Below are 26,014 nucleotides of genomic sequence, written 5' to 3'. Positions count from 1 at the left end.
ACACCTGAATGACACTATTTCTTTTGGATTTTGAGGGGGGAAATCATGGCACCATTCACCGACTTTAAGAGATTTATTTAATTCAGAAATGAGGGAAATATTGGATGTTTATATCCAATATTTCCTTCATTTCTGAATTAAATAAAGTAAGTGTGGGGGCATGAATATAGCTGGCCACGGGTTCAGAGTAAACTGAAAGAGCTGGATAGGATCTCCGTCAGCAGAGCATTGGCAGTTCTTTCCACACACACACACACACACACACACACACACACACACACACACACACACACATTAATGACTCCTGTCTTGACTCCTCTGGCCTACTCCATATGTTTTTGCTCTCTCTCTCTCTGTTTATTGAGATTTTTGAATAAGAATTTGAGCTAAAACCATTCAAGCAAAAGAAACGTGATTAATCTATTTTCCAACTTACCCGGCCATGTTGATCGCTGAGTGTTTACAGTCAATGATGGTTGTGACCACTGAAGGGGAGAAACATCATCATTGCACACCAAACTATACCAAACAGTCATTCTCTCTCTGTCTCCCTCCCACACACACAATGAGAGACACTAAAAGTGAGACAATATTTTCCTTTATCCTCCATCAGGGTCTCCATGTCAAGTACTTAAGAGAGTTTGACAGCATTAAAAATTATGAGACGTGCATGGCAATGAGTTTCCATGGAGCAGGAATCCCTTTCTGTTACTTCATTCATCAGTGAAATACTGCTTGGTAAACTGCCATTGAGAACACTGAGCCTAGCATTCCTTGGCTTGGACGCACTGACCCTGCAGACTCATGTTTTGGTCCACATTTCATGAACTATAAGTTAGTCCAGAAAAAGTTAGATAAAAAGAAACTGACGAATTCAAAATGCAGCTACTGGAATCGAATCTAAAGCCAAATAAACTTATTCCTTGACTCAATGACGGTCATTGCCTTGACTGCATTCAGTAAGGGCTCCACCTACTGGTAGGTTTGGCAAACGTCAAAAGGCAGATCTATTATGTCAAAGCAAATTAAGCGACAACAAAATAACGTCAATGTTATACCACTAATTGGAGTGTAATCATACGAAACCAGCCCGTTTTACTTCTACTTACGATAAAAAAATTGTTTCCAATGCCAATGATACAACTGACAAAGAGGTAACCTCTTGAAACTATTTCAAAGCGACAAATTATGAAAAGAAAGGAAATGCTCATTGTTATTCAAGCATAACCTATGAATATCCGCTGATAGCCTAATCTTGAAAGTATATCCGAGGTACTACGCTACTACATTTTCGCTACCAGCATGAAGGTGGAAAGAATCCATGATTACATTTAGGAGTGTATGACAATAGAAAACAATGCGTAAGACTTACCGCAAATCAACACCAACCTGCTGCTCTGCAACTTTGCAAATTAACTGTCGGACATCGGCTCTGCCAACAAACCAACGCGTCTGATCTCTCTCTCTCTCTCTCTTTCTCTCTCGAGTTGAAAGGATTCTTTGAGGTAGCCTACTGTTCATGTGACTGTGTGGATGACACCCCCTAGCAGCTTTGTGAAGAGGTCATCAAGTTTTTTTTTTCTTCAAAATGATTCACTCTAATGAGCACACTTTCACATAGCCTAAGCTAAGGTAGACTACGATAATAAAACATACCATTTTCAAATCCTGCAAAAGTAATTTAATTCAGATAGAATTAAGAATTCAGAAAACACATGTTTACTTCTTTAGGCTTATCTGATATATTTCTTTCCAGTGGATTTTAGTGGAATATTTTCTGATCTTAAGTTGAGATGACCTCTAAAGCTCCAGTCTTCCAGGCCTGCATGAAAGAACAGTCTGTCCAAAGCTGCTGGGTTTAGAGGGTATTATTTCACAGTGTCACCAGCCAAGTGAGATCATGGTGTAAACAAACACCATTTACCAGGTAACCAAGCAAAATCCAACCGCTGTCAGTCCAAAGCCAAGCCACTCGAAGAGAATGACAATGGAAAACCCAATGGAAAGACTGAGTACACCCTGATTACATTTAACCTTTCCCTTAAGATGGACATAGGAAGGTCTTATTTTTGAAGCTCTCATGTATACCAAGTAGACCATAAAGACAATAAACAATATACAAAAACAGTATACAATGTTCAGTAGCATTACAGTATAGATTTAATAGAGACTTAGAGGTATGGTCCATGATTCTGGCAAGATTGTTGACATTTTTAGGTTCACTTCCAATCAAATTTCACCCATCCCTTCCATGCTCCTGAAGCGTGCTGATTGGCTAGAACAGTATATGGCTTGGTTGAAGACACTCTAAGATGGCATCTTTAAGATGTAGCACAGTAAAACTTATTTTAATCAACCTTGAATCTAATACAACGGGCCCCAATTTATTTTAAAATGTTGAGGAGGACGGCATCATAAATAGGACATGTAGACTCAAGTCAGGACGTGTCTCTTTTTAAACATTAAAAAACAGTAATCAAGATGAAGGACTGCAGAGTAAGGGTGAGGATGGTGGGGATTCGGGGGAAATGAAGACTGGAGGAGGCAATATTCCCCTTGTGTAGTGGACACGGCAGCACATCTGCACACATATCAGCTCTATCTTCACACAGATTGTGTAGGCCTATTCATGTGCTGTGTCCTGTGTTGTTTTGCCATGTCTTCACACAGATTGTGTAGGCCTATTCATGTGCTGTGTCCTGTGTTGTACTGCCATGTCTTCACTAGACATAGCCATGGCACCGGACCAGCAACATCATTGAGTCACGGGTCGCGGAGGACTCACTAAACTGCTTGCAGGTGCTGCTACTGCTCCTTATCTCTTTGGAAGTTTCCTATTTACGTCAGCTAGGCCATGCTGTTGACATTTCAGTTATGGATCATACATCTGTATCCCACAATGTCCTTTTTCAAATAGGCTTTCAAACGGCAAAGACAGTTCAGCTTTAGTAGAAACGGTCTTGCTTTTCTGTCACTTATCTCCTCTGCTGGTTACGTATTGTATCTCCCTTCCTACTAAAGACGCAGCGTGAGGCCTCAGTCCCAAAGTCATGGTCCTTGTGTTCCTCTTCATCAGACAGACCCGCTGTCAGGAGGGGTACAGAAGACCCCTGCTTGGAGGGGCTGGGGGGCCATGCAGAGGTCTATCATGGTCTACTGGTGGTGTTGGAGCGATTGCGGATGTGGGGCCCAATTTGGAAAGTATTGTCCCTCTGTCCATAATTCTCAATGGCTCGCCTGACCTCAGAGAGGTTGCTTGTGGACTGACAGAGACGACTCCTCCTCCTCGGGGTGCCTCCTTCCGCAACGAGCAGACTGGCGAGGGCCCTCTCCATGTCGCTGTCTGTCTGAGGGGAGACCCCTCTGGAGGAGGAGGCCGTAATGTCGGCGCTGGAGCCCGGTCTCAGGCTCTGTCGTCGCTCGCGCCTCCTCTCTGCCTCCCGGCGCTGCTGGTTCTCCTGGAGCAGAAGGAGCCAAGTGAGACCAAACATATCTGCAGCTAGCATCTCATGACATCAGCCTCACTAAAGTGGTAAGTGTTCTGAGAAGTATTCCTAATAAGCGTTCTAAGAAGTGTTCTTAAGATGTCCTAAGACTTATCATTGATGGTTCCTATAGTCCTTGTGAGTTAGTTTCAAAATGTGAATTAGAAGAGTTTATACACTACTTTTGACCTGTGGAGACAGATGAGAGAAGTCTTACTGCAACAGCTTGGTCAAATTTTTCACTGAAGGACTTGAAGATGGAGCAGCACTCCTCCAGTTTGAAGGAAGCGGGGTCTTCACACAGGTACTCCGCCAGAGAGCTCTTGGTGTCCTGGAACTCTTTCCATGAGATATCCACACTTTCCAGAATCAGGTCTGCCCTCTATATGCCAACAGAGTTGCAGGTAAGTATATCTAACACGTTTATTTTCACTGCCAAAGATCAAATTTGATCAAATTTAGATTGGTCTACACTCGTTTCCCAGAAAAAGGTTCCCTTTAACCACTGGTATTTGAAACAAGCTGTCACACAACCAGTCGACTGTTGTACACATTTGAATTGAGGCTTGAGCATGTAATTGAGGAAATCCTGATGATCAGATAAAGGTTTGATTACATGTGGACCTATTTTGCACCTCAAGTGTAAAACAGGCCTTTGTAAAACAGGCCAGTGGATTACCCCACTGAGGTGTACATACAAGGTGAAAAGTAAAACCTGTGAACACTTCATACTACACTTATGCTTACTCTGGAAATCTTCCAATTTATTTCATTTGGACTATCCTAGCTAATGAACACTGCCCCAAATGATGTTGAAAGTGAGCAGCTAGGATCTCATTTCACATCCTAACCCAAGTACAGAGAGAGAGAAGCCATAACACACAAGACAGATCTATGTCTTCCAGTTTTCCATGCCTTCTTCCACAGAATGTCTATTGAAATGGAAGAAGATTCATTATCTTTGGCAAAGCCCCCTCTACAGCAAAGATGTACAGCCTTAACCACTCCCGAGCTGAGCTCACTGGCAGAGGAGGCAGAAATCTAGTCTATCAGAGCCATGTCTGACTCTTCAGGGTTCTTTTCCAGTTCATAATCCCAGTGACAAATGAGAGTAAATTTCGGGTCACAACCGACATGCAAAATTATTACATAAACATATCTGAATGTGAGGGACTATCTAGGAAATCTTGGATGGAGAGTCTTAAGAGTCTGGCTACCTTCACATTAGCTGTTTAGAGTATTTCACCTTAAGAAAACGCTCCATTTGGCTGTTGAGGTCATCATGCTTGGAGGAATCCTCTTTAACACTTGCTACCCTGCCAATCTCCTTCTGCAAATCATCACGAACTTCTTGAGTGCAAATCCTAAAAAGAGGAATGTCCACATAAACATCACCTGAGTTAGCAACATGTCTTGTGCATGCCTGCGTAGCATACATATGCATGTGTAATATGCATATCACAGATCGGTCAAAATAAGACAGAAAAGGTTCCGGTTTAAGCAAGCAAATATATTGAATTGGTTTGTAGATGATGAAATACATATGGAATGAACATGAACATACCACCTGTTGACCTAACATCAAAGCTGTTTTTTGTCTGTTTAGGGATTACCTTGCAGCCGCCCTTATGTATTTAAGTCGCCTTGGAAAATTGAGTAGAGAGGGGTCTACATCTTGAGCTTGCTGTTGTTCACAATCACAAAAAACAATCAGAAAAAAGCATAGACATCTGGCTATTGGATTTCAGAAGCTCACTGACAGAGATGCTGAGCTCATACCGTTGCCACATAATGCATGAGGGTTATCCCTGGCTTATTTGCCTTTGTGTCAGCAAGCCGAAGCAGCGAGCCCATCTTGAAGCCAATGGCGCTGCCTGTATAACAACCCTGAGTGCGACAAATGCAGAACGGCCATGCTCTTATGTCTTTGACCACAGGGGCATGACACACTGGAGGTACTGTTACACCAGGTGATAAAGTGGGTCATTGCAGTGCTCAACACTTACCTCATTCATGTAATTCCCAACCTTAAGCACCAGGCGGATGATGGATTGGAGATCGTCAGACTCCAGTAGCTCTGTCGAAGAAATACAACCACCAGCATGTTTTTTGGTAAAGCTATAGACAGATGCCAAAGCATAATACAACATGTGTGACTAGGCACAAGGAGAATGTGGGATCCCATAGCATGTTTTAGTGATTATGGAATGTAATGCCACCTTTGGCTGCAGCGGTCATAACAGCAATCAACCTTCTTAGGTCATCCATGATTGGGAAGAACTCCTCCAAAAGGACAAGACTTTGTATCCTCTCCTCATAGCTTCACACACAGACATATTGAGTGGGATAGAGAGAAAGAGATGGGTTGGAGGTCAAAGATCACTGGAGATGAGCCCTACATGTTGTGTCTGCAGAACAGGATTTCTTTATTCTTGTCCTGGGAGACTTCTGCACTGCATATGTCATCCATAACAGCCATTCCAGATCAAAGTCACAGTATATTTACAATATACTCTAATGCCTTGTATTTACTAAACAAGGTGTGTTTAGTAAACATAAAGTAGCGCTGATTGGGCCAGTTGGTTGTGGTGAAGCTGGCTTATGTGGTAAATATGATGTGCAGGCAGGTGTCTAAGAGGAGCAAGACAGGAAAGTCCTCCGATCATTAATGTTGAGCATAAAGGGCAAAAACTCACCCTGGCAGTTTAATCAGTCTCACCATGAACTGATCAGCTTCTGTTAAATGACTTAAGGTCCCTTCAAAGGCCAGCAGCTTCTTTACCTTCAGTAGTCAATGCAAAACAACAAAACAAACAAACAAAATATATATTTATCCTGATTCACGCGTTGAGGGTTCTATGCTGTAGATGTGTTATAGTGGGGGTGGTAGTGTCTTATATTTTCTAAATGAAAAGACTAAATGGAGAGACTTATTTGTGTGGTTACCTCTTCTTTAGCTGGGAGCAGCTTACATAGATTTTTGAGTGTTCCACCTTTAAAGGTTGTGGCATTGCCCTCCCTGATATCTCGAACCAGCCTGTAGACTGGCCTGAGGAGAAAGTCACAAGGTTAAGTGAGCTTTTGCTGTGAAGGTCAGCAGGCTTTGTTTTGACCCCTGATGGATAAACAGATGGAGGTCACTCAAATAATCTGAGAGACTCTCCCATACCTTTTAAACTGTTTCAGCACAATAGCGATGTTCATACTCTTCTTTGAACTGAGTAGTGAGATCTGTTTCAGAGAAAAGACATGAAAACATGCATTACAGGTGGTCTAGCTAGCACATGACCACGTCTATAGTATGACACAGATCAAAGAGGTATTACAAGCGCTCAAATGTGGTATGGTGGCTATCAAATGACCACTAATAAGATGCCTTGAAAGGAACTACTGTGTCTACCACACTTTCCCTTCATCAAATATTCACTCAAATGTTCCTCCCAATGCCTGATATAATCATCTCAGAAATGGTATTAGGTTACGTACCTTCTGAATACCCTGCTCAGATGGACAAAAGTCACGCTTGCATGGTCTCGGCACAGTCTTCATGGGCTGCCTGTTGTCCTTGTTGCAGAAGAGTTCCTTGATCCTCTCGGTGTCCAGCTCAAAGTCGCCCAGCGAGGCCTGCATGGTCCACAGATTGCGCTTGCCCAGGACCCTCTCGCAGGGGATGGTGTCCCAGTTGAACTTTCTCATGATCGCTCGTTTCTGTACACACCTGGAGAAAGCGTCCATGGGTGGAGGTGGTGGAGGGGAAACAACTGAAGTAGAAGGTGTCTCCATTGTCTACACGGGATGGCGATCCTTAGCTGAGGCAGACTAGTAGTAGAAAAAAGGTCAACAAGAAAAATAAGACGTCAAGGTACATATCAACAGCCAGAAGCTCTCCAGTGTAACTGAGACTCTCCCTAGTTTCCATTGGCTCATGGCTTGTGCTGTACAGATGCAGCTTTACTGATGTATTTGAATGTGCACTGGCTGTATAAGTGCAGCCTGCTGAGGAGATAAAGGACTCTGTGGCAACAGGTAGCCTGTAGAGAGGTGTAATAACTATGGTGAATACCAAGCACATGAAGATATAATCCTGTGTGACATCTTTTTGTACACAAGCGCAGTACAGTTATCGGTCATATGCAAATGAAAGGCAAACATATGGCTCAGACATCTATTCACTATTTATTCATATTGTCTCTACTGAAACTGCCAAAAAAGTCAAGAGGAAACAGCAGGAATCTCCTGTCCAACAGGTTTATCATCATTTATCAAGTTTGTCTGAAGACAACTTTTAGACCATTTGGAGCCTAAATATCAACATATTGGGCAGGTGCAAACCTGCATTGACATTTTAAAAAACAAAGATAAAAAAAAAGATAACAAAACTACAGCATATATTTGTCTGACTTCAGGTCAATGCCAAAAAGATCAATGCATATGCAAATAAAGGCAGCCAACAATAACAATATATAAGAATATTTTTTTCATGTGAAAACACCAGCAAAATAATCAGCAAGTGAGGAAACTCAACATAAATCACTTTTGGATTTTTTTTTTTTTTTTTACATGGGCAAATGCCCTCTTGTGGACAACTCTTGTAATTACCATAGATAAGTCTGACATTTCAATTTCTAACACACCCCTGCCTTTGCAATCGATATTCTTAAAATTGCATTGTTTCTTGTATCTCTTCAAACTCCTACTGTTTCTTGGAACAAGGTGTGTCTAATTCAGATAAAGACAACATCACTGAAAATGAAATCATTTTGGAAACATTTTATTTCATCTTGTGGGTTTGAGAGTTTCCATGTTCCAGAGGTTTGGTCAAACTGAGAGATAAAGGCAATCTTTACAGAAATCCAGTTCACGTCTTGTCATCTTAAATATCCATATATACAATCATACACTAGAAAAAAATCACAGAGCAGCTGTTAACAACTGATTGTACACAAATAATATATGTTTAGAAATCCTTCCATCAGCTGCCGCCTATGACTACATCAGAACTCTTTTCATGGTCTTCACTAGTGGTTAAAAGGACACACACTGATGTATGAAAACAATCAACTTTACGGGGTCGGAATTGTACAAAGAGGCAAGGAACACCAGGAGCATAAGGTCAGATTGGAGTTAATAGTACAAAAAAAACCTTTAGCACTTCAAGGTTCAGTTCCATCAGAGTTTGAGACCATTTAAGATACAGTATCAGTAATGTCTATGACATTCATTGCAGACATAATTCTACAGTACTGCATGATCCTGTCTGTACGCCACATGCCATAACATTTATAGGAAAAATAAAAACATTCTGTAAAAATGTAAGCTTTCTTTGTTAAATATAGTTCTGTCAATGTCAATGTATCGGTCCTATGCCCAGCGTCTAGGTTATATCAAGTCACTGACAAACAGTGTACATGTCAAAGTGGTAGGACTGCACAAGGACATATTTGGAGGGGAGGGGTTTACAAAATAACCACAGTCATGTCTTACGCTGACCAAAGACAGTCTGCATATTCAGGAAGCATCACATTACACGAGCCTGCTCACATATGAATGCAGAGCTGGTCTGAGAACAGATGACAGATATGGAGGATGTGCCATGACATGCACACATTGAGCAGAGTAACAAGCGGACCAGAGTACATGATTAGATTATCAGAGACATGTCCTTTGTATTGCTTCATGGCAAGCTCATGAGCCTCCTATAGTGTTGTTTCAAGAACAATTACATGTTTTCAAGAGCGACCGCGTTCTCAAATACCTCTACTAAAACGAGAGATTTCAGCAGTTTTCTTTGCAGCTATTAGGGTCAAAGTGTCAATGATTATGTATTAATAATGTGAGTAGGTTTTTTGTAGTTAAAAAAGGCGCTAGCATTCCAAACGAGTGTTTAGCATGGTGTGCGCCAGTTAGAAATTTGTAGCAACTAGCAAGCATTATTCTATGTGCATGTTGATTTTGCATAAAGTCTATATCAGCATTGATTCATAGTTCTTACTCAAGACAAATTACAACAAATACAGAATATAATCTGGAGATATCAGATAAAGTTTGCAACAAAAACAAGCCACTGTCTTCCCAGTGCAAAGGTGTTATGTTGTTTGCCTCTTATCTGCTTTTTGAGTTTAAAAACTAAAAATCACATTGCAGATCGGAGAACAGGGAAGTAAACAATACCATACATGTGTGCAGTCTTTTCCCAAGCTGGCAAAAGTGAGGCTTTGCTAAAGTGAAAATTAAGTTACATTTCCGGTTTAGTTTTCTAATAGAGATAAATTCATTCATGCTTATAAGGATTTTGGCAATTATTCTTCACTGGACAATGGAGTTATCTGTTATGGACACACACAAACAAACAAACAATAGTATAAGACTTGTTGTTACATGTCCACCTATCAGTTTCAATAAGGGAGTGCAGACATATAAACATGAGCATACAAGAAAAAACTAAGCAGTGTTCCACCCAAGGTCCAACAAGACTTAATTTGCAAACAGCAATGGTCTGTTGTTAAAAAAAAAAAATCACTGAACTTAACTTGAGCCCTGACCCATTCTTAGATGCCAAAACGTATTTCACAACTTTTTACGCCACTATCTGACGAGTGCCAAAACAAGAGCCGTGCAGTTGTGTGGCAACTAGCAACTAACATGAAGCTAAACGACTGGGATGCAATCAGGACATTACTGATTTACCGACATGATCAATTTTTGCAGTGACCACTGACACTTCAGGAATACTGTACATGAATAGTCTCCACTTCCAAGGCTTGGTTGGAGGGAGCAGGCACTGGACTAATGGATGCTGGACGTCAGAATAAGACCTCCACCAGACGTTTTTTTTCCAAGACCAACATAGACATAAATGCTTCTTTCGTGACCTTTCTCTGAAGCTGAACGACCGGTTACTGAAGATGCATTCTGAAGAGTCTTCACCATTTCGAAAAAATTACCCACGGGGGCATTTTAGTATGCGGGTCAGGTGGTTTGGGAAATATTCATCATCCATCAGCATCAGTCACACCACATGTAGTGTGCCTGCTTCATACAGTACATCTTCCCAAGCTCCATTTCCAAAGGGTTTCTGAACAACAAAACACATACACTAGTAAACACAAGCCCAAAAATCACGGACCCCTTTCAGCTAAATATCTGAATAATCCTCAGATAAACCATGTCCTTCATAAGTCTATCATCACAATCACACTGACAACAACAGGCTTGTAATTCAAAAATGAAAGCAGTAAACATATCCACTGGTCCACAGGTGGATATTAGTCCGTTTTTAAGGATTTGGGCTTTGGTGGCTATAAGGTTTGTGATGATTGAAATACAGTAAGAGAGGATTGTGTGGAACGAGTTCTGTGTTCTGGATGTATCGGTTTTCTTCAGGCGTTCTCTCCAAAAAAGAAACATCTGTATGCAAGTGGAGTGTGGGGCTTCTTTTTTTTAAATCAGTGACTGAACCAAATTCAGGAACTGAAGATAAAGGATGAGGAGGAGGAAGAGGAGGGAGAAGGAGAGGGAAAACGGGCTGTCTTGGTCCCGGGTCAAAGTTGAGTTAACAGGGTTTGTGTGTGTGTGTGTGTGTGTGTGTGTGTGTGTGTGTGTGTGTGTGTGTGTGTGGTCGGTCAGTCGGCCGGTCCATAAGGCTCGGCTCACTGCTCCTCCAGCCAAGAGGGTTTGTCGTCACCGGGAGGCTTGAGCTTGATGTTGAACTGCTTGAGGGTCTGTTCCAGCTGCTGCTGGTTGCCAGCAAAGTAGGCCGAGATGGCGTTGTGAAAGAGGAGCAGCTGCTTGTGCATCACCTTCACCTGCACGCACGCACAGGCACACCACACACACACACACACACACACACATACAGGAGAGAGCACACCACATCGCACATGAGCACCTTGGGGCTGGATGGAAATACCATTGCCTTGCATTGGAGTTGTTGTGAGTATTACATCTATTTCCACTTATGGACTGACTACTTAGCAACATTGAGTGCATCTATGAGGTTGCAAGCATTGCAGGTTGAATTCTGAATTTTCTATTGGAGGAATTTCTGCTTGAAAAACATGAATATAGTTGCAGTTGCAGTCTCTTCCTGTAGACCCTTTCAATCGGTTCCTAGAAGGTTTCCGATATAAACATTCAAAATCAATGCAGATAAGTTGTCATGAAAATGTATCGGACTTTAGCATAGTACTCTAGAAAATGTAAACTTTTTTAAAATATTTTTTGTTTATCCCCGAGTCATTATTAGCTCAATGTTGCTTTTTGTGCCACCGGATATGCCTTAGTTACGCTCGTTTGTTTATGTAGCTGAAAGGTTCTATACAATGCAAATATACTGTATTTCTTTTTGCACTGAATTTGACTTTGTGAATATTAACCGAAAGCAGTCAACATGGAATGCGAGTTATCGTAATGGACTCATTCAACTTTGCGACTTTTGCGGATAACAGGTAGTGTAGTTAGTGCAAAGTTCAGGCTGACGAATGTTGAGTAGAGTTCACTGACTGTCTAGATGTACACGCCGTTTCAAACAAGTGCTTGCTGCTGGGTTTCATGTACCTTGTTCTCTTCTAGGAACTTGAGCTTGATGGTCACATCGCTACGGAGACGCTCGTATTTGTCCTTCTGAGCCTGGTACTCCTCCTGAGCGCCCTCGATCCTCGCCATGGTGACGGCATCACGCGGGCCCAGGTTCAGCTCCTCAAGGTCTGCCCGATACGCATCATATTCTAGTCTACGTGCACACACAAAGACATAGGCACCCACACATTATTAAGCAGATCTCCAACAGGCAAGTGGTAAGGTCTAACATGTTAAATGAAGCAAATGATTATTTATTAAAGTGTCCTGTACAGTTTTAGTAGAGCTGTGTTTGAATTAGCCAACTTTGTCTGCAGGCAATAAAAATAACAACAAAAATCACTTCATTTGTCTTTCATAAGGCCCATGAAACCCTTCTTCTCTGGCGTACCTGGCATTTTCATACAGCTTGATGGTCCAAAGAGTGTCTGCCATTGTCTTGTTCACCAATGTGTTGATGCTGGACACAAAGAAGTTAATGGCGCCCAAGAGTGTCTCTCCATTCTTGCACAGCAACTTCTGTGTCTCTGCATTGTAACCAAACTCGTCCTGTTTGTGAACAACAACACAAAAAAAGAAATCCAATTTAAAACATTTAGGATTTTCTATGGCATCCCTTCAGGTCATGTATGTAAACCACCTGTTCATTTGCATTTGTATCAAAAGCTTTAAAGCAACACCAAAGGGCAGCCGGTGCCTACTGGTTAGGGCTTCGGGCTTGTAACCAAAGGGTTGCCTGTTCGATCCCCGACCAGTAGGAAAAATGTGGACGGGGGGAAGTGGTTGAGCACTGCTCTCCCATGCCCACAACCATGGCTGAAGTGACTCACTTGAGCACTTGCTCAAAAAAGTATATATATATACTTATACTTACTTATACAAAGCACTTTTCTTCGCATGCACACTATTTGTTTATCCAGTACCGGCTCTGCAAATAACAAGCTAGAGTATGTTGCATGATTTTATGAAAGTATGATGTATTGCAACATCAGAAGCAAGTCAAATTTGTAGTTTCTTATGCCTCATTCCACTGAACTACAGATCCGCTACCTGATCTGGAAAACTTACATAGTGTGGTTATAACCGATAGAGGGTCGCTAAGGGAATGCAGAAGTGCCGTTCACTCTGTTACGAGTTGATAAACCGCTAAAACTATTTTGGAAACATTATTTTAATGTACAAAAAAACTCTTTGGTGTTGCTTTAAGGCTCCCATTATGGTCATCGCCCATCATCGATTATCAAGATTAAAAAAACATTTTAATTATTGATGACACAGCAGTCTACTACAAAAAACAACACAAATACACAAATACAACTAATCGCAGACACAACACTAATTCTCAATCCCTAGCGTCATCACTGTATTATAAAGAAGACTGAAGTCTGATGAAACTGACCCGTAGTTCTGGTGACTTCTGGCTCAGGTCCGCGAAGGTGTCTCCAAGGGCATGCTGGGTCTGCACCATGCTGTAGAAGTGGTTGGTGAGCGCTCTCGCCAGACGAAGAACGTTCTCGTACTTCCGCTTGGTGTCCCGAAGAACCTCGATCTGAGCCTCCAGCTCCAAGTCCACCGTTCTGGAGCCGCGTCCAAACCGCTCCGAGATCAGCTGCTTTGTGCACTGCAGAGGAACGTATGCAGTACTCGTATCAAACAACTGTCAACAGATACTAATCCCCATGTTTTCTTTGTGTGCTATAAATGCAGAGATAAGCTGGATAACAGCCTTAGTTTGAGGTGTCCTGATATATAGAATTAATGGACTTGGTGTATGAAACTAGTCCATTAATTCCATATATCAGGAAATCTCAGCAGCAGTTACCCCTTACATTACTTATAATGTTTCGAGCATAAATAATTTATCAATCATGGAATATAAATATCAGATAGGAGCCTAATTTAAACAGTGGTCTCGCAATGAGCAAAGCACATCATGCATGAACTAACTTATATTTGTGCTTAGAATCTTGCTAATGGTATTAAATTAGCAGATAGCTTTCCCAAAGTTGTTGAATTATCTACAAATAAGTACAAATACAAATAAACCAGAGTAAACTGTGACAGATCAGTAAATGCTTACTAATGCTTAATGACTTATTCATTGCAACAACTGCTGTATACCTTGTAGGTGTTTAGGCCCCACTTCTTCATGATGTCGAACTTCTCCACGGCGATGCCTCTTGTGGCCTCCTCGGCCATGCCTGATTGGTTGCTTCCACTGTGATGCATGTTGGATCCTAATGGGCAGGGATTACACGTCTATTTACAATCTTGCACTTCATATTACTCATTATGTTCATCTTTACCACTACACTCTTCTCCCCTAATACACACACACACACACACGCACACACACACACACAATGATACATTCTAATACACACACACACACACACACACACACACACACACACACACACACACACACAATGATACATTCTACCACACACACACACACACACACACACACACACACACACACACACACACACAATGATACATTCTAACACACACACACACACACAATGATACATTCTAACACACACACACACACACACGCACACACACACACACACACACACACACACACACACACACACACACACACACACACACACACACACACACACACACAATGATACATTCTAACACACACACAAACACTCAAAGAGAATGCCATATTCACAGCAAACCTATGACCCAAACCCATATGAAGTTAATCCAAAGGCCATGATTAAGAGCAACAGAGCCCAGAATATTGTTAGTAACTACTACCATAAGAGAGTGAAAGAAACCATGGATGACTGACAGACAGAGACAGCGAATGAGAATGCAGCTGTGGAGTGGAATGAAGGGGGGAGTGTCCAGGGTCCTTGTGGGGGGGATACCTGAGATGTCCTCTGATTGGCTGGCTATTCGGCTGGCTGCAGACTGACTCGGAACAATGTTAACACCCCTGGCCTTCAAACGCAGGTCTGGAGGGGGAAGGGGCGGGCTCAAGGTGTGATGGACAAGGACGATGCGTGGGTTTAATAGGTATTGTAAATGAGGGTTGGGGGGTGGGGCAAGGGTTTGGATGGCAAGGGTTTTTGATGCCCATTCATATCGACAATGAACCATTGTCCAGTTGAAGAGAAAAAGAATGACAGGATGACATCGGTGACAACAGGTGAAGGGAAGAGTAAGGGATGGATGAAAGAATGAGAATGGAGTGGGGGAATGGGTCGAGAGGAGGAAGAAAAGAAAGTGGTAAGAAGAGTTAGAACATGGAAAAACACTGATATCAATACACACAGATGACAGGACACTGATGAGAACACACAATGACGATGACACAGATTTACACATTTAAAGAAAAATTAGAAGTAGATCTGTGTTTCTCAAGGTAACCAAGTACAGTCGGTACAAAGAGAAATAGAAATCTTTTTTTTCGTACCAACAGTACTCGCTGACCTTGAGAAAACACAGATCTATGTGGAAAATCACATTTTTACCAGTTTTCCTAAGGTTGAAATTCTTGTGCAGATTTGTACTTTGAATGTAGAGGCATGTAAATGGGCAAAGTGCTGCTTCCACTCCACATATGCAAGCTTTAGAACATCAAGCAATTTGCGAAAAAAGACCCAAACACCATATGTAGACTTCTTCAGTGTTAAAGCACATGTACACCAGTGCCAGAGAGCTAGCCAAGAGGACAACGTATGGACAAGCAGAGAAAGCCCACTGTTTTCTACGCAGTAAACCCAGGTGCGCTACACCTGTTTGAGTGTTGATTTGAGATTTGGCAGTACTATAGGCTACTATTTGGCGTTTGCATGCCATGTCAGCCAAACACTTTAAGAGCAGGAACCTGAAGCAGATGAATTCCTAGAAGACGGCAGCTTGGAGACCCCTAAACATGTGGCTAAGACCACCAAGCACCCTGTCCCACCTATAAGCCAATATGATGAAATTAGAATAACCACCACCAACAAACCAGTGAAGCAGAAAGACTCAGCGCCCCATCGCCAGAGGCTTCAGGAGGCCTCAAGTCACAATGAGAAGCGCGAGGGGGAGAGTACACATGATTATGAGTTACGCAGAAACACAGAGGCCACCTTGTCCTGGGGCAGGAATGCGCCGGGGGAGAAAGTCAGCATTGAAGCGGATAGCTGGCCCTGGTGGAGGGGAAGAGAGTGAGCAGGCAGACCTCTGCACTGTTAGGTTTTCTCAGACCTGGCGGTCAAACTGCCACGGATCACACACTAGAGTTAATGGTGCGATAATATGAACACTAAGGTAAAACAGTCTGCCCATGCTGACATGCTACAGGGTATCTCCTTGTCCTCTAAACGGAGCAAGATAAGAAAAGAGTCCAGTTGAAAAACAAATCCTACGGAACAGAATGCTACCAAACAAAGTACATTTAGAAGTATTTTACAACATCTCTGAAGCACTGTCTCTTTTATGCCGGCCTTACACCGTACAATTTTCAAGCAATTTCACAGTCAGCGACTAAATTTCCAAAGTCGGAATGAAATCATGGCAATTCTACTGGAGTTGCGGCGTGCTCCCGTCAACTAGATTGTTTAGTGTAAGGTGCCAATCTTAGCAGTTTTAAGTCATTTCAAGTCAGTTTTTTTCTAGTCTTGGCGTTACGACAATATCAAACATGTTTGATATTATTGCAAGTCTTTTAGTTGTGGCTCATGCAAATAGTGACGTGAACAATATAAAAACCAATAGTGACCTCGCTCCAAACAGGAAGGGGCAAAGTAGGCGACAGCAGTAGCCTATATGATTATTTGTAATTTCGTTTCTTATACATTTTTAGTTGGCTATTCCATGTGACAGAACAACTCTATAGTTGGGTTGTTAGGGATGTCACACATGAAACAATGCTGCAGAAACTGATTAAAATCATAGTCTGTGACTAGTCTGTGACTTAAATACTCGATGGCTTGTCTTTAGATGTGAGAGGGTCTGAGACTGTAGTCTTTCAAAAATCTTTGCAAAGTCTTCTGGTATAAGGATGGCAGTAGTTGTACTGGACCCAGGGTTGGTCTCGACAATAGCATGTTTGTGTCCAGCTATGGTACAGTATGCTAAAGATGAGAAGCACTGGCTGTGACTAATGTCCCACGCAGCCCCATTCAACAGACCTCTCCCATGCACTCTGTACACACTCTAATCCACCTCTCCCCACCCATCTCCTGCACTCCCTCAAATGGGAAAGAGAAGGGGGGAAAAAACGTGGGAAACGGCATAGCAGAAAAATGCCACTAAAACCACTGAAGCATACAATTATGCAAATCTCCCCATAAACATTTGCTACAGTTGCCTGACAAGGGAGCAAGAAATGGAGAGAGAGGAGATAGACAGAGATGGAGAAAGAGAGAGAGAGGGAGAGAAAGACAGCGAGCGAGAGAAAGAAAGAGTGAGGGAGATAAAGAAAGAAAGAAAAAAGGGGAGCAAGAGAGAAAGAAACAAAGTAAGAAAGAAAGAGAGAAGAAGAGAGAAGAAGAGAGAGAGAGAGAGAGAGAGAGAGAGAGAGAGAGAGAGAGAGAGAGAGAGAATGTGCCTGAAAGTAATCTCTATTTTATCACACACTCAAACAGCCATCTCATGGCCTTCCCAGACAAATGCCACCAGCACAGAAAAAAAGTGCTTCTGTCGAGCAAATTCTCACTCTGTTAACAAAGACGCCGGACTGGGGAAGTGTGTGGAGAAGTGGATTAGGCGCACACACACACACACACACACACACACACACACACACACACACACACAGCCTGCAAACTGTGGCACTCCCCATATAAAAAAATGCCTTTCTTAAAAAGGAGTTGGCTGATTTCGCAGAAAATGTAAAGAGACGCGTGAAGAGTGAACAAAGGCTGATGTGTTATTTTTAGTGGACAGCAGACAGCTTTTCCGATGCGGCGCTGTCCAGCTTCATCTTGTCCCCGACACAGAGCACCGTAATGGGGCGCGAGAGTGGAAACGAGGGGGGCAGTGGGAGTGGTGACGTACCTTTGATAGAGCTGGTGGGGATGATGCCCTCGGCCGTGCCTCCGTAGCCACCCGATACGATGCTGGTCTCGTTCAGATTAGGCCCAGATACCATTACCTGCTGCAGATCCTGTGTACGTACACACACACACACACACACACACACACACACACACACACACACACACACACACACACACGAGAGAGATGAGGAGAGTGCACATAAATGAGTGAAAGTGGAAAGAAGTAGAGGCAGAGGGAGGCAGACAGATGGAACAACATGGAAATACACAGTACACAGACCAGCAGCGTAGACGCACAGATTTTCATTAGACTAGGCTTCCGCAGTGGAATTAGTAAAAGTTTTTTTCTTTTTTTTATTAAAATCAGTGAAACCACTTTGAAATCGCAATGATGTATGAATATGTGGCTTCGACAGATACTGAACAATAAAGTACATGTGAGCTCTGTGAAAGTTCTCACATACAGTAATTGATTCTACCCAAATTTGCCCAAGTTAAGCTCATCTTTATTCAGATGTTATGGTTAGGTATGCTTATCTATGCTTTCTACAGGAGCAATGTCACACATTCTAGGTCAACTGGTTTACAATGTCAACAGGATAACTAGGCTAATATTAGTGCAAACATCACCAAGAGTTCTGAAATCTTTAGTACACTGAAATATGAATTGAAGCCAGAATGGGAAATTTAGCTCAATTTAAAATCTTTCAAAGTCAATCTTAAAACAGTTAAGAAAGTGTAAGGTCCTTGTCAATTAATACAATTAAGAGCCTTATCAGTATACAGTAGCCTCTAGCCCACCACATTCCAAAACAAATGGCAGTGGTTACACACAGGAACCTGTCTGATCAGATTACTCCGACCCTGCTATGTGATGCTGGACTGACCAAACCCACCACTCCCATTATGTCCCCCGGTCCTACCAGAAGTATGTAAACAAATTTTTTTGAGAGTAAAAAGAGCACTGGCAAGTCTATCTATATTAGGGTGACCCCATGAACATTTGCTGTTGAGATGACAAAAAGACACAAATGTAGAGACACAAATCTTTCTTGCATGAATCTGTTAGAAGCTAGAAACCATAAAAGCAGTTAATATAGGTTTACATTTGCACATAGGAAACAATAAAACAAACAAAAACAAGTCAAACCCTGCAACATGAGCTTCTGGAGGATAAAAAAGGACAAGCCTGACAGGTTATTATATTGAAGCACGCAAGTGGCTGTCAAGCAAATTAAATTAATAAATTGAAACTAATTACTGTCACACAGACACGGACATGAAGGTTTGAAACATTCACTCTGTCTAGATTAGAAACATACAACCCACAATCCACCCACATCTAGGTCACTATTCCTGGGTTAGAGATACATGAAACCAGTCAGTTCCCCAATACAAACTGTTAAAAACATTGAAGACAAAACACAAACAACACACACACACATACACACACACACACACACACACACACACACACACACACACACACACCCCATCCCGCGACCCTGCTCACCCTTGAGTCTGCCTTCTCATCTAAGCTCCACTGAGCCTTTGCAGCCTGTGTGAATGTGAGGGAATGTGAGGCACAGGGACAAGCCCAAAAAAGGAAAGAAAAAAGAAAGGAAAATTATAATAGCACATCACACACATATAGAACAGAAAAAGGACACAATCCAAACTGAAATAAATGGAACAATTACAATGATGTAAAAGCACTGAACCAAAATTGAATGATAACATCAAATCTTTCAGTGTCTCGGCCTCAGTTGCTTGCTTTCAAAATGGGTATTAACAACAACCTGTACTATTTGTAGCTAAATGACTGACTTGAGTGCCCACCAGCCCATTACAAGTAGACTCCAAGTTATGCTATCAACCGTCATACTTTACTACAGCCTATATTACTATGAGATAAGACTAATCAAAATGACGAGGTCAATGAACTCTCCGCTTTCCCTATCACAGGAAAACATTTATGGAATATGCATTTGTGTTAGATTTCAGAACTAATAGGTCTAGTCTTTCACAGAGTGCCAGATTGCCTGGCAAGTTGGCTGATACAGGCTTAGTGAAAAAACATGGGGGGCATCGAGTCAACCCCAGGCTGCCCCATATACAGGCCCACAGCTCAGTGTTTTGACTTAGACACCGTTTACATTGGTCTTTAAACCATGTCTTCGGTGATCTGATCACAAGTGGTCAGCTCCAAATACAGGTGTAAACAATCGCTAAGATGCATTGTGATCCGATCACTCAAACCACTTACCGAGGTGTTCCGAGATGCAGTTCACCACGTATCTTTTGTAGTGTAAACGCTGCATTCTGATGTGTCCCAGACAATGGGAGTTCTAATGAATGTGACGTTGGTAATTACGTAATCTAAATACAGGTGGTCAGCAACATCTTTGGTGGTACACCTTGAATACAACAATATGTTTTAACTGAAGAGAGAAAGCGGAATAGAACATTATGTCCAATATTCCAATATGTGGTTTAATGTTCTGCATCACGATCAATATTCCAATATGTGGTTTATTGTTCTACATTTCTTATTAGTAGGTCACTTTGACTCTAAAGTATGCTCCTACTTCATGACCCTGTATGATATCTGTACTGTTTTCCCAAACATGGATAACAAGACGCCTGGGTTGATATCACTTCTGCTTGTTTTGCGTCAAACACCATTTGTGTCATTGATTAGGGTAGCCTGGATGTCTCTTGACTCTGTATCCTTTGCCATGATCTGTTGTGTAATTAAACACTGAAATAATTCTGTGTCAAGTCAGAGACGCATATTCTGAAGTGCATTGTACTTCGTGTGTGCACAATGCACTTCCTGTATAGCCAAATTAAAGTCTGTATCTTCTTCTCGTGTCTCACTTTGGTATACAATATTTTTACCAACACTGACCACTTGCAATCGGATCACTCAAAATGTTTTCTAAAAACAAATGTAAACAGGCCCTTATTCACATCTAAATGGTCTCTGCCGCTGAGGATGGTCTGGTACTGAAACACACATTTAACAAACCCAGACATACAAGAAAATAGATATAAACTGATGAAGAATAGCAACACTAGCCTACATTTTCAGGAGATTAAAGTCTCTTGGCAGTCTAAACCAAAACACGAGATAAGGTTAATGGTAACTCGTGTGCTTTGATCATTGATAAACAAATGACTCGAGACAATGTGTGACACAGTTACAAAACTATCAAATATCTGAAATTCAATTGTTAGAAGGTGAGAACCTGCCAAAATGTTAATTTCCATTCACAAACGTTAGCTGCGTAAGAATGACACATTCTGGCAAACAGCCCTCTATTTGCTTTCCTTATTTTATCCCGGATCTACCACAGTTGTGTCTACACAGGTGTGTCTTGCCTTAATGCCAGCTCACCTCTTTAGTTTGTTTGCAAATCCAACAACACTAGCAGTCACCTCTGTGCTTACAACCTTTTATTGCTGAAGTTTCACCAATTTTTAACCAGTTCTAAGTCAACAGCAATGGGCAAAAAAAAAAAAAACACCTGCTGACTTTTCTTACAGCCGATGAGCATGGAATATGGTACTTAATTGGATAATGAATGAGCTTCACCTGGTTACAGATACCAGCTTCACCAGTTTTAATCAACTTCAACAGAAATAACTTGTAGGCTAACTGTTTCTAATTAGCCTATACTTCCACTGACGGAGCCCTGGAGAGACTAAAGGCCACGTCATGCGCACAGTCACAGTCTCACATCAAGTCCCCTATCAGGACCATATTGTGCAACTGGAAATTCTACACTAACCTTGGAGGCTACAAGGCTTTGATAAGAGGTAAAGCATGTCTGTTCCGTATATTGTAAGACATGCTCTAGGCTATAACAGAGTTGTACCACTTCTCACTGTTCAGCACGTACTATGGACAAATTCAGAGAAAAAGCTATCCTTCATTTCACTGAGTCCGATGAAACAAAACCATAGTAAAACTTTATTAAAATTGAACCTCTTCTAACATTGTCATCTGAAGTTGCTTTTTTTCCCTTTGTCTGTGTCTTGCTAAATCAATAACCCAGCGGTGCACTGCAAACACAACAGGTGCCTACCCTTGAACCCACCTGTTCCAGACCGTCATCCTCGCGGATGGTCCTGGAGTCCCCGTTGCTGTTAATGGGAATCTCCATGGTGGCAGCCCTGCTCATAATGCTGTCTGCCATGCTGGAGCTTTGCTGTGAAGAGAGACAACATAGAAAACAGCTTTTGCATTACAGCAGTGACCTGTAGTCCCCACTCATTAACTAACATTGAAAAGTCTGTTGGGGGTGGGAGAGTTTTTTTTTTATCTGAAAGGAAATAGAGGCCAACTATTTTAATTTTCTACTTCAGCCAAATGCTGAACTTTGTCAGCAAGGAAAGTCTAATAAATGCTATCTCTCAAAAAGAATCTAGCCATACCATAAAAATAGAGTGCATTCTTGTGCAAGCTCTCCACACAGCTATAGGAATTCAAGGCAAAGAACGACAAGCTGTCCTTTCTCCAACTAACAACCTCCAAGGCAGAATTAATGTCTGCGGTGGACAAACCCTTCACCACAAGGCATAAGTCTTGTGATTTGACTGCCAGTTTCATTAAACAAACATGAGCTGACAATGAGTGTTATTATATGGAATAGACCTGAAAATGATGCGAATGCATGCGCCTCCCATGAGAACCGAACTTGTTTTGAGTCTAGCACATAGCCTGAAGGTATCACAGAGGTTTGAATGGCATTGAGGAGGGACGCACTAACAGCCATATGCCACTTGCTTCATCACATTCTGCTGACAGACAGATACATGAAGGTAGCAGGTGCAACCCCCAAGAATCTGAATGTCGTCGTCCTCCTTTTGAAGATTGTTTCAACCATTTGAAGTTTTAAAGTGGACTGCGCTACTTTAAGCCTGACTGAATCTGAAGTTCTAACAACAAATGGGAAAATACAGCAGACCTTCAAATGAACCACTGGTTACAGCTTATTTTTGTTTGCTTCCAGAAACAAATAGGCCAGACAGCAGGGCATTGTAAAGCTGTGACCAATCACGTGACACCTTTCTTTCGACCTTCAGTAACGTTAGATTCTAAAATTCCAAATCCCACAAATGGCCAATGTCGCCTAATATAAACTACCAGGTGCTGCAGCTTTAGAACAGGTTTCCAGCGAGTATCTGGTCTTAGTAGTAGTAGAATTAGTAGTAGAATTTCGACATATGGCTAGCAATTAAGACTGGCACAAATAATAACACAAAATCCGAAACATCCTCATCCAAATCAGAAAATGTAGAGATATAATCGTTGATCCAATGGCAAACTTTGTTTTGACAGAAATGCAATGTAGGCTTAGGCTACAACATTAATTGCATAATTTACAGTCATGCATTTCATAAACTAGGGATTTCCATAACGTTAGCCAGGCCAAACGTTGCCGTTTTATTTAGAACTATTACAGAAACGAGATAAATAGGATACCCTATCAACAAGCTAACTTAGCTATCACTAACGTTAACGTTACCTCACTACTAGACCACCAAACACAGTAAGCGTCTGACAGGTGCATCACAGGTGGGAGCCATAGGAATCTGGAGTCTGCACGACCCAAAGTGGTATTAACCTAACGTTAACTCCTTTGCCCCACACTAAATTGACATTGACAGAACATTAAAAAATAATAGATTAATACCGGTATGTCAAACAAAACGCTTAACATATCGTTATTAAAATAGCAGCTACGGCTGATGTGCATTTAAATGAATCGTCTGAGGGTGACGCTAACTTACTGTACATTGAGCGTTAGAAGGACCGAGAATATCCCCTTTCTCTATCGGAAATTTCCCATAGATCTAGATTTGTGCCAACTATTTGCGAATGTCTCTGGCAACGTTGCATAGCCAGATTGAAGTAACGTTAGCTAACGTCCAACATTGCTTACTTGCTAGCTCTCTACTTTAGCGACTGCAATATTTAAATGTTGGCTCACCAAACTGGCCTTTTTTTTTATTTCCAGATGTATCAGTGTAGACTGTTATGTTTACAGTTTCAGTCAGCCTGCCTACCATGGCATAATGTCACAGTATTTAACGGCAGCTAAGACGATATTAGACAAGAAAAATATGAGCCCTTCTTTTTTACACAGCTACGGATGGATGAGGAGGCAGGTGGAAAATTCTAAGGGTTGCCTTACCTGTAATAGAATCCCCTTGCAGATAAGCTGTCTAGTGAAATAACTTTCACTGTTTTGCTGTTCATACGCAAGCTAACAGTATTAATGAAAATAGAACTAACATGCAGGGTCATAAAAAAGACTGCATTCATGGGTTGTTAACTGGTGCTAATGTGAGCTAACTAGCTCGACGCATGTTCAAATATCGTCCACTACTGGCCCTTCCAAACATGATGAATCCAACATCCCTAAACTAGCCGGAAATTACGACAGCGGTCCTTGTAGGACACAGTGCAAACGTAGTTTGCAGCAGGCTACATGTAAAATCTAAAATCATGTTAAAATCATTGGTCCAACCAGTGACCAGAGACATTCTCTGGCCGTGCATCCATTAGAATTTGATACAGGCTGATGAGATCTGTAGCCAAGATCTATTTAGAGAAGATTAATAGTAGCCAATTGTGCAAGCTTGGTGGTGGATCGTAGCCTATACTGTATAAAATACAGCCTGGCTCTTTTCAGTTGTGCAAATGTTTAGTTGGCATATGACCTATGTTTAAAAAACCTTTCTATTAAGGCCTATTGTTTCTCAATATTCATTTTGTATGACTTTGAAGTAGAAAGTCACAGTCAGTCAAATGTAGAAACCTTTCATGTTTCACATGGTATTGTTTTATCATCTGATAAAAATATCGTCCTTTATTTTGTAAGTAGTCTACATAGAATAATTGCAAAGGATTCAAGATGTAGAAGGTAAATAGATAGTAGGCTAGTAGTAGGAGATAATTTAGGTTCATTTCAGACACAACTAGAGGTATAGACTAAACATGCTGTTCCATTTTCCACCAGGGCGTGGCAGTATAATGCCAAAAAGGAGACATGTAGCAAGTACACCTCGATCTGGCTTCAAATAGGCCTATTCCAAATTCGACTACAGCGAAGTGTTTTTCCGTTACTGACAGGCCAATCGGAGGAAAAGCAATCTCCTTAAAGGGACTACGAAAAGAACTGTCACCTGACCTGGCAAGGATAAGGATTTGAAATTTCAGGCATAATTAAACCAGATTATCATCATTGCCATATTAAAACATCGTGATCTGATGTTTTGTATTTTCCATTAGACCTAAATATAGGCTTTTCAATAAACTTTACCATTCCATCTCGTCAGAGAAGTTATACACAACCTGTGAGGAAGATGACTCGGTACAGGTGACTAAGGTATTCCTATCTCAGTCTCCCATTTACTGTAAAAATGACTTAGCTTTAAATGAAAACAGACACGTAAGACATGGCAGATGTTTTACTGTAGCCCACTTAAAGACTTGGAAAAGGCAACTTAATACCTGGCAAATGTCTTTCAATGCTGTGACAAATCGGGCAACTCTCACAGGTTATATACACATAGGCTATCACTTATGAATGTGGCCTTAAACGCAGTAGAATAGCATAAAGAAGTAAGAAACACAAAGATTTATGCTTTATTGTTGGATTGAAAACAAAATTGTTAATGGTTAAAAAGTGCTTACAGGCAACACATAAGGCAAACATTCTAGTGAGGTTATTTGTTCACTCGCCAGGTGCAGCATGTTCACCATAAAATAGGCTAGCTTTCATTTCCTGGATGGGAAAGGGTAAATTAAATGCAGTCATATAAAGCACCTTTGTATATGATCATGTAAACATCTTATAATCAATGGCTTACACCAACTCTCTCTCTTGCTTGCTCACACACACACACACACACGCATGCATGCACGCA

The 26,014-nt window shown here is 41.6% G+C and overlaps 3 protein-coding genes across 7 annotated transcripts in view; all 3 read right to left on the bottom strand.

Annotated features, from left to right (window-relative positions):
• Positions 1-1,577, bottom strand: part of trim3b (tripartite motif containing 3b) — a 31,802-nt gene extending 30,225 nt beyond the window's left edge. The window contains exons 1-2 of the mRNA XM_076274821.1: positions 1,373-1,577; positions 437-485 (exon numbers count right to left, since the gene is read on the bottom strand). The gene's annotated coding sequence lies outside the window, so the exon portion shown is untranslated. The remainder of the gene's footprint in view (positions 1-436; positions 486-1,372) is intronic.
• Positions 1,578-1,658: 81 nt separating this feature from the next.
• fhdc3 (FH2 domain containing 3) lies at positions 1,659-7,504 on the bottom strand. Its single transcript, XM_076274824.1, has 11 exons — positions 6,972-7,504; positions 6,655-6,716; positions 6,432-6,534; positions 6,182-6,267; positions 5,705-5,805; positions 5,492-5,562; positions 5,265-5,372; positions 5,099-5,169; positions 4,732-4,849; positions 3,703-3,867; positions 1,659-3,458 (listed from the first exon to the last, which is right to left on the bottom strand). The coding sequence occupies exons 1-11, from the start codon at positions 7,266-7,268 to the stop codon at positions 3,147-3,149; spliced, it is 1,494 nt and encodes a 497-aa protein (XP_076130939.1). The 5' UTR covers positions 7,269-7,504; the 3' UTR covers positions 1,659-3,146.
• Positions 7,505-8,240: 736 nt separating this feature from the next.
• On the bottom strand, positions 8,241-24,453 carry arfip2b (ADP-ribosylation factor interacting protein 2b). Of its 5 annotated transcripts, none has more exons than XM_076274827.1 (10): positions 24,277-24,453; positions 22,165-22,287; positions 19,587-19,631; positions 18,072-18,180; positions 16,160-16,219; positions 14,184-14,299; positions 13,462-13,683; positions 12,454-12,611; positions 12,042-12,216; positions 8,241-11,290 (listed from the first exon to the last, which is right to left on the bottom strand). In XM_076274827.1, exons 2-10 carry the CDS (start codon positions 22,273-22,275, stop codon positions 11,135-11,137), a joined length of 1,152 nt encoding a protein of 383 aa, XP_076130942.1. In that variant the 5' UTR covers positions 22,276-22,287; positions 24,277-24,453; the 3' UTR covers positions 8,241-11,134. The 5 variants fall into 5 exon arrangements, with proteins under 5 accessions (XP_076130942.1, XP_076130940.1, XP_076130941.1 ...); XM_076274825.1 differs by lacking the exon at positions 24,277-24,453 and adding an exon at positions 22,514-22,600; XM_076274826.1 differs by lacking the exon at positions 24,277-24,453 and adding an exon at positions 22,514-22,600 and having other exon boundaries at positions 22,177-22,287.
• Positions 24,454-26,014: the final 1,561 nt, after the last annotated feature.

This window comes from Alosa pseudoharengus, unplaced genomic scaffold (assembly GCF_046254945.1).
Source record: "Alosa pseudoharengus isolate Yale_2024_CS ecotype anadromous, Long Island Sound unplaced genomic scaffold, YU_APseudo_1.1 YU_APseudo_1.1_scf_8, whole genome shotgun sequence".
Classification (NCBI taxonomy): Eukaryota; Metazoa; Chordata; class Actinopteri; order Clupeiformes; family Clupeidae; genus Alosa; species Alosa pseudoharengus.
The sequence above is the reverse complement of the archived record's forward strand: the minus strand, read 5'-3'. Positions and strand labels throughout refer to the sequence as shown.